The sequence below is a fragment of the Asparagus officinalis genome, chromosome 4, assembly GCF_001876935.1.
Source record: "Asparagus officinalis chromosome 4, Aspof.V1, whole genome shotgun sequence".
Lineage (NCBI taxonomy): Eukaryota > Viridiplantae > Streptophyta > Magnoliopsida > Asparagales > Asparagaceae > Asparagus > Asparagus officinalis.
Window position 1 is genome coordinate 1,502,587 of NC_033797.1, and position 9,002 is coordinate 1,511,588.

At 34.6% G+C, this 9,002-nt stretch overlaps 1 protein-coding gene across 1 annotated transcript in view; it reads right to left on the reverse strand.

The window, feature by feature from the left end:
- The window catches only part of LOC109836314 (synaptotagmin-3-like), an 8,167-nt gene continuing 2,224 nt past the window's right edge, over positions 3,060-9,002 (reverse strand). Inside the window, 12 exon segments of the mRNA XM_020404174.1 lie at positions 3,060-3,420; positions 3,518-3,646; positions 3,919-4,350; positions 4,788-5,037; positions 5,825-5,901; positions 6,477-6,551; positions 6,643-6,744; positions 6,841-6,959; positions 7,205-7,248; positions 7,250-7,284; positions 7,403-7,453; positions 8,915-9,001. Coding sequence (XP_020259763.1) covers positions 3,292-3,420; positions 3,518-3,646; positions 3,919-4,350; positions 4,788-5,037; positions 5,825-5,901; positions 6,477-6,551; positions 6,643-6,744; positions 6,841-6,959; positions 7,205-7,248; positions 7,250-7,284; positions 7,403-7,453; positions 8,915-9,001 — 1,530 coding nt within the window. The 3' untranslated portion in view covers positions 3,060-3,291.

A 9,002-nucleotide genomic window follows, 5' to 3' on the forward strand; every position in this document is an offset into this window, starting at 1 on the left:
CCGTCCCTTCTCTTTAAAAAAAAGTAAATGAATGTAATATAGAATATCATATACATAGGGAGAACACGATGACATTTAATATATCACAAATCTTGATATGTATCATACTAATGTCTTTTTTTTTTTTTTTGTCAATGAAAAGATACTTTATTCATCTTCCAAATTTTGCCGTCCCTTCTCTTTAAAAAAAAGTAAATGAATGTAATATAGAATATCATATACATAGGGAGAACACGATGACATTTAATATATCACAAATCTTGATATGTATCATACTAATGTCTTTTTTTTTTTTTTTGTCAATGAAAAGATACTTTATTCATCTTCCAAATTTTGAAAATCAGCATAGCAAGTTTCTCAGCAGAACTGAGATTACAAATCACTCCAAAAGCCAACTAACAACTCTCAGCCTCAAAGAATTACAGAGAACAAACTCATTCTCTATTTTCATCCGTAAAAAAACTATTGAGGATAACAACTAATATGTTGAACTTTATCTCCTTAAACAATTGGTCACCAGATTTCATTTCTTGTTTAAAAATTCTGGCATTCCTCTCATTCCAAATGCTATATACTGTTGAGGTTAGAGCCATTTTCTTTAGCTTTTGCTTGAATCCTCTCCCCCTCAGCTTGAAACAATACAAGTTCAAAGTTTGGCTCCAATAGCAAGACCTCCACCTGAACTGTAACCAATCCATGAACATGACCCAAACATCTCTTGAATAGCAACTCTTAAATTTAGTTCCCCTAACCATTACACTAAAACTTCGAAGTTATGGTGAGGATCAATGATTATAGTTTTATATTAATTCTAACATACCCCCGCAAGTTGAACGTCATTTTTTATGGGCTAAAACCTGGACTCACGCAGTTGTATTAATTTTTAGAAAATCCGCTTAAAATTTGTGGCCAGTGGGATTTGAACCTGGGTTGCTCTGATACCATCTTAAATTTATAGTTCCTCTAACAATTACACAAAAACTCTGAAGTTATGGTGAGGATCGAGGATTATAGTTTTATATTAATTCTAACGGCAACATTCAAAGAAGAGATGGTTCATGCTCTTAGAATTAGAGCAAAAACAGCAATTGTTGATATTAACTATTCCCCTTCTGATCAGTCTGTCTTGGATTAGCAATCGATCTTGGACTGCTAACCAACTAACAAATGAGTGTCTGGGATAGTTTGTAGCCTCCCATACTGTGCTATTACATCTATGCTAATAAATGTGAGATCATGCAAATCGATACTGGCTACGCTTATGTGTTAGACATCACCCTTCTCCTTCATATACAATATTCCACATAGGACACCTATAAGAATTTCTTTTCCCTCTCTTTCTAAAAGCTCACTTTGCAATGACTAAAGCCTGGCTTGTAGCTTTTTTGTTGACTTGCCCCATAAAGTACTCTGGCAAATGTCCAAGGCTAAGGAAAGAGCCCTTTGGAGGGAGGGGTTTCTTTTCTTTTCAAAATTGGTTTGATTGTATCTCAACTCATTAGGATGATGGAGATCCATCATCAAGTTGTGGAGAGCATTTGTGCTCATAAAAGGAGAGTTGAGATGAAAAAGGGGCTTGCATTTGTCCTTTGGCCCCTTATCCATGTTCTCTTGTATGGAGGAAGAATAACTTTTCCTTACCCAAAAAAAAAAGGGCTTACCTTTTCTTTTTTTTGTAAAAGGAGCCTTTATGGAGCCTAAAAATCTTGAGGGAATAGCAAGCTTCACTCCACTCACTAGCTAGCAAGCTTCACTCCACTCACTAGCTAGTGCATGGGGATACGGTGCACAATCCATATTATGAACTTAATCCTCCCACTTTGATGTTGGAGACAGTGGTTCTTGTAGTCTAAGGTTCTAACATTGAATTCCTACCAAAAAAGAAGCCTTTTTGGTTTACTTGAAGCACACTATGCTGCCTATTTCAATATGCCAAACTTGAATACGGTAGTTGATATGCATGATTAACTGTCAATAGGAAATTAAGGAGCAATATTTTATTCATTAACAGGACAAGTTAGGAAGTCTAAGGTGTTGATTCAAAAGCCAAACACATCGTGTTAGGTTTTGGTTTTAAAATTGTAAAACAATGACTATGTGACTTAGTTCCTGGTTCACGCAGCAAGGCCTTGTTGGAAATTTGGATTTGGCTTCTATCTAAGTTGTGAGAAACGTAGAATAACAAATAACCCAAGTCTTTATCAAAGACTCTTACTCTTCTCGGAGAAAGGTAGTTTTGGTCAAAATCCATGAAGTTCAAACAACCGGAATTATTTTTGGCAGGTAGCTCTTTCTTATTATTGATCTTTTTTTGACTTTCTTTTTGGCACCATTAGGTTTTCACAGTTAATCTGGTTGTATATTCTTTTCAAATATGTCACTTTCAAAATCCCTGTCATTATTTTCTGTGAAAGCACACCAATCAACAAACAATTAGAACGATAACCAAAGTTCTGAAAGACACACGAAGGTACTACTTCGTTGCATTAACAAATAGCCAGAATTTTTTAACGAGCAGCAAAAAGATGCTGGTTTAAGTTTAGGGGCTGTTTGGATCGGGTATTTTGAAGGGGAAAGGAAGGGGAAAGCTGCCAATTTATCAGCTTTTTGACAGTTTCCCCCCAAAATCGCATCTATAAGAGGCGATTTTGGGGGAAAACTGCCAAAAAGCTGATAAATTTGCAGCTTTCCCCTTCCTTTCCCCTTCAAAACACCCGATCCAAACGGGTCCTTACAAAATTTCTGCACTAAAGCAATTAACTATTTCCTTTTTCATTGAACTCTATGACATTATATGCGAATAACTTCACTCCAAAGGAGAAGGTACAACCATAACTTCCACCATTTCGTCAGTGCATTTATGAGGAAAGCCTATGCAGGAGTAATAATGATGCAATTATAGGATCCACCTAACACAGGTAAAGAAAAGAACAGGTTCGCACAACCACCAAAGGTTTCCAATTGCAAGCTACAATGATTCAGATAGTTTTTCAATTAGCCATAGCTTTCACGAAACAGAGCGCCAAAATCATAACACAGAATTTCAACGAACATCATCGTAACCATAAAAATACTTGTACGAGGAGCAATATGCTCTCTCTTCATAGCAATATGGTGAATGATGAAGTATTTGCTGGTGCATCACATAATTCATTCTACACAATATTTGCTTTGTACAGGAAAAGGTTTCTATTATGTTTTAGCTCCCTAGCCTTTCATGAAAATAATTACTTGTTCATCAAGGACAGAATTATCTACATGGAATTCAATACAACACGCTGTGCCAGACTTTCAAACTGTGCTCCATCTGATATCGGCGTGTATCACTCCATTCTTTGAGTTAATAAGATGGTACGTCTCATTGATCCGTCCATTATTTACAACATCAGTGAGATTGATATCCACAAGCCCTAATGATTCCTGTGATCGATGCGTGTAAAAAATATATATATAAACTTGGCGTAAAACTAGACTACAAATATACGTTGATGGCATAAGAATCATTTGTTTTACAAACCTTTGGATAGAAGTTGAAACCCTTTCTCTTGCTCATCACTTGAATGTGAATCTTCTCGTTTATTGGGGCCTCCTCCAACACAAACTGAAACTCTTCATTCCATCTCGGATCTCTGGTTTTCTTGATCAACTGGAATCAAAGTTGCATAATTGTTAAGAGGAAGCACTAGTAAGAGCATTGGTTTTCAAATATAGTGGAAATCAACAAATATAAGATATAAAGGAGAGAGAGAAAATTTGCATTGTATTTAAAATTCTTAAGAGCATGTCATGAACAAGAACATACACTTCAACAGTACATGATATGACAGAGTTTATGAATTCATAGATGGATAAACATAATTTTTTTTTTAAAAAACAACTTAAATTCTTCGACTACGCCTTCTGCTAGTTTGAGCATACCTTAGTTTGCTTACGCTCTCCTCTGAAGAGGACAACTGCATAGGGATTGCTGTGATGGTTTCCTTCAACATCTTCGGCACTTTCAATTGTTAAAGAAAGAACACCACCACCACTTGATGAAGTTTCTTCAGGCAGCCTAATGCTGCTGTGACCGTCTCCATCTAAAATTCCACTGAACTTGCCACTTTCTTCCTTAAAAGGATCAAATGTCAACTCCACCACAATCTTACCCCTGTTCTTTTTATTTTGAGGATCGTTAGGATTCAAGTTCTTAAGAAGATCAAGGGTGAACTCCTTCGTCTCATAAGGAGTGAGCAAACTAAGTGGAAGATTCAAGTTCTTAAGAAGATCAAGGGTGAACTCCTTCGTCTCATAAGGAGTGAGCAAACTAAGTGGAACCACTTGCATTCCCAACTTATCATGCATTTTTACCTGCACAAGGTAGCTTCAGGATTCAGAATAACGTTTACTTGTATTCCTTTTTCATTCCAAATATATAGGAGAATATTATTTAATTTTCTGAATCAATAGGTCAGACAGATGGTGTTGCTGTGGAAAGAATTTGAGAAGTCTACTTTAGACTGGGAATTTTCGGTTCAGTGTGAAAATTCACTTCATTATGCATCTCGGTAGCTAGTCTGAAAGAAGTATAAAAGAAAGCCAATTATGAGATGTATTTGCTTATCCTCAAGCAATGCTACTCTGCAAATAATGACAATTTTTCTACCAGTGTAAACAAATTAACATGAATATGAAAATAATATTTTTTTTAGAATTGGAATTTTAAAGATTTAAAATTTTCCTCATATTTTACAATAGCTACTCTCAAGATAGCCAAAATAAGATAAGACGCATACAGGGAACTAAACCTTTTCCCAGTCAAAGACATGCAGCTGAAGGACTTGAGTTGCTGGATCCTTCACAATGAGCTTGAAGTTCTCATTCCATTCAGGATTCAAATTGCTCATTTTAATTGAAGTTTTCTTTGAAGGAAGTCCTTCTTCGCTCAAACTGAGTTTAACATATGGATCAGATTTACCAAGAAAATCCATTTTCAGGAGGTTAAATGCACGCACAACCTTTACATGTAATATGCCAACAGGTCTTTTTGTGGCTTCACTGCAAAGATAACAATTGAACATATCAGAGGATGATATTAAGAATTCAAGAAATAATTTTCCTATATGATACACTTGGAGAAATACAAGTCCAAATATTTGGAAACTCCACAATTATTTAAAAAACAAATCCATGATACTAGTCCAAAACTCAAACAAACTTAGAAGAAAGAGCACCAAAAATGAGGGCAAACAGGGATTCTTCATATTTTATATTAATAGAACAAATGTCAAGCATAAAGCAAGACCATCTAAAGCTTACATGAGTAGGGCAATATGGAGGATTTAGTAGATACTCGGTGAAGATTTGATGGAAGAATTTAGTGAAGTGCCTCAGAGGATTTTTCATCTAATTCATTGTTGAAGACAGAATATGACAATTGATAAGTCAGCAAAAATATTTCTAGGAGTGAAGTGTAATGATAAAATGGTAAAATTATGACATATAGAATAAGCTCAATTTATGAAGTAGTAACAACAGAAGTGTGCGAGTCAAACAACGTAAATTTGGCCATGCACAACCTACCGGAAATACAAAATGCCCTCTTACATAATTTCCCCCCTACTCTCATAAAAGAAAATACATACGCATACTGCTAAAAATTTTAACTCCATATTCACTTTAATAGTTGAGCTGTATATTTACTTATAGTTTGTTAACATCAGATGTTATAAATCAAAGAACCCATGAGCCCAGGTGATAATCAAGCAGTCTTACCACATCATCCAGTGCATAGAAGAAATATAATATAATGAATTGTTAAACGAAATTGAATACGAATGTTTACCTAGCATTATCTAGGACCGGTATTTCCAGAATATTCGGCCAATGATAAAGATTTGAAATTTGCACAGCAACCATGTCCTATAAGTATCACATGAAAGAGTTAGACAACCCAATGAAATAGCTTCAGATCTTTCATTACCCTAACATGATGTAAGCCACAAAATATCTGAAAGCAGGTTCTTTTCTTACAGTTTTTTTTTAAATAAACTCCTTCTAGGTTTTATTTCAGTGATACTCAAATGGGTAAATGAATTCATGGTCACAAACTTTTGTCTCATTCAGTCGGTATTTGTACTCTAGTTTTATTTCAGTGATACTCAAATGAGTAAATGAATTCATGGTCAAAAACTTTTGTCTCATTCAGTCGGTATCTGAAAGCAGATTCCTTTCCGTCATTTATTTTCCTCCACAAAATGTCTTTTTTAGAGTTACTTCATCTTATAGATAGAAGCTTTCAGTAAGGTATATTTTGTACTCTGGTTTGTCTCTCACTTTTTAGGGTTTATGATGTTTGTTTACTTTTCAATGTTTTCATCAGAAAGAGAGTTAAACAAACTATGGTAGTAAAGCTCCACAGTAATAAAATAGTTAAAATAAGATACTAGATTCACTCAAAGGGGAAAAAAATAAAATGCTAGAATATAATTAAGTACCTGAACAAACCGATATAGGATAGGAATAGCCATGAGATCTCCACCAAGTAATTTAAGTCCAAAGTCAACTTGTGGCTTAAATAATAAACAGAACAAGATCAATGATCGCAAGATTTTGCAAAAAAAATAAGAAGAAAGAAAATCCTAAAGGAATAAAAGAATTTACCTTTTCCATTAAGCAAACCGTCAAGTTTGCAAAACATGGAAAGCTTGGAACTAGTGGCTTTAGAGTAACACGTGGTGCCAAAGATACTTGTAGATCCAACAACTAAAAGAAAAAAGAAAGTGCAAATGATGTCTTAGAAGATGAATTGAATGTATCTGAAGCAAAAGTACCATGAAAACTCTGATATTAGGGACTCACCTGTACAGTTATTTTAAATGACAACAACTTCAGAGTCAAGGTTATGTTGCAATTACCAGCCCATCGGATCCCAGGCTCAATAACTAATGCTTTCTCTTGAACTTCAATGACTTTAACGCCTGTTAAGTTTAACGAACAAACAATTTAGCTACTTCCAGCATGAAAAGTAGAAAAATAATATATCAAAAAATTATAAAAAGAAACCACCAAGGCCTGAAAAATCTGAGTTAAAGATGTTCCTAGGAAAACAAAATTGACTTGAAATACTCAAAAACATCATGTACGCAAGAATAATACGCACAATTATTTTGCCAGTACAGATTACAAATTTTCTACACATAGCAATGATCACCGAGATACGCACCATGAATTATAGGTGGAAGACTACCAAGTGTTAACTGATCAAATTGGCTTCGCCAAGCTTTGTATGGTGTTGCATACTGCCTGTTCATAGCCATTTATGAAATGAAGATAATTAAGATGTTGGAGAATCACTATAACTTCCTCTAGAAATATATTTCAGCAACTTTTTCAGCAACTATACATATAGAAGAGGAAGAACCTTATCCAAGTATGGCCACATATCATAAACAAATTTATTCATCCAGTCAACCTGCATAAAAAATCATAAAGAACATCAGCAGTCAATCTTTAAGGGAAAAGGAAGCCAAATGCACTTGTCTTAACCACAAATTATGTTCTGGGTAACAATGATCCGACAAAAGAGATATTATAACAATACCCTGGAGAAATTTTCTTTTGATATGAAACGAATTTGTGAAATGTTTTACGATAGAAATTAAATTATTTATTGACAAGAGCCGCAGACAACAGAATGTCCAAAAACAAAAACAACAGCAACCAGTTATCTCACAAATGAGCAATCTTGTTCTTGAGGACACCATGTAGGCACTGGATGCCTTCTCTGCTTGTTCATTGTATAAGTGATTTATTATTATTGCTACATGTTGACTCCCAGGTTTCACCCTTGAACAAAACAACACATACTTTTGTTAGTGATAATATTCTCCAGCAAAGTGTTACCCCACTACTGACCTTGGTTGTATCCTGTGAACACCATGTGTGCTGTTGTACATTTCATTATAAGTTCCCAACTTATTGTGATGAATTATAAGTAGATAACATTTCATCCAGCACTACATCCAGCATCTTACAGTATCTGATGCAGCTATAGGAAATATCTATCTTATATATGTATCTGTTGGGTTAATGTATCTCATATAACAGTTAGTGTATCCTATTACGCGGTTTGTATCTTAATATAGATATATGTTACTATTTAAAAAGAGTTTTTAGGTTTTAATTATGGGATGCGAGTTTTCAAATTATTGTGGTGCAACCTTTAAAATTATTCATAATCTCTCAAGAAAATAAAAGTATAAAACATACTAAACAGTGCATCAATTTTCTTTGGTTGACAACAAAAATACTTATTATTCCACATTAGCAAAACACTCAAAATGAAGTTTGAACTCCACATGAAACAATCCAAGTTTACTCATATATAACAGCCTTGAAAAGCACAGCTTGCCTAAGCTTGGAACTCAATAACTCCTCTGTAATAACATGTTTATTTCACCAAGGGGCTTAGTTAAGTGGTATCCAGGTACACCAACATTACAATGTTGGACAGATAAAAAAAAAGGTCCAAAATCCTTGAAAATTAAATATGTGGTGAAGTTCCAATAGCAAATATTCAATTAAGGATCCGCTATAAGATCAAAATTGTAGAGTATCCATAATTTTACGGTACTAAACTTTGGGAGAAGCTACCTGTTATGTCTTTTATGTTTAGCTTCTGTATAGGGGGATATGTTTTGTGGGATGTAGTTTTAAGAACTTGTTAAAACTACACTTTTGAACTTGGAAGTATGGTTTTATAAATGTAACAACCATTTAGTTAATGTAGATAGGCTGGGTTATCAGCTATACTTCATCCTTTTTCTCAAAAAAATTCTTACAGTACTAGCTTCTAAAGACTTATTGTAATACAAACTACTGTAAACAAAGCAAAAGACGAGAATCAATTGAAAAGGGACGAAACGAAACCCACCCTCTCAGAGTCAGGACTTTTTACCCATGAAGGAATCTCAGGCAAGAGTGTCTGCAAAGTCTTTGAATCAAACTCATGCAAGGGTCTA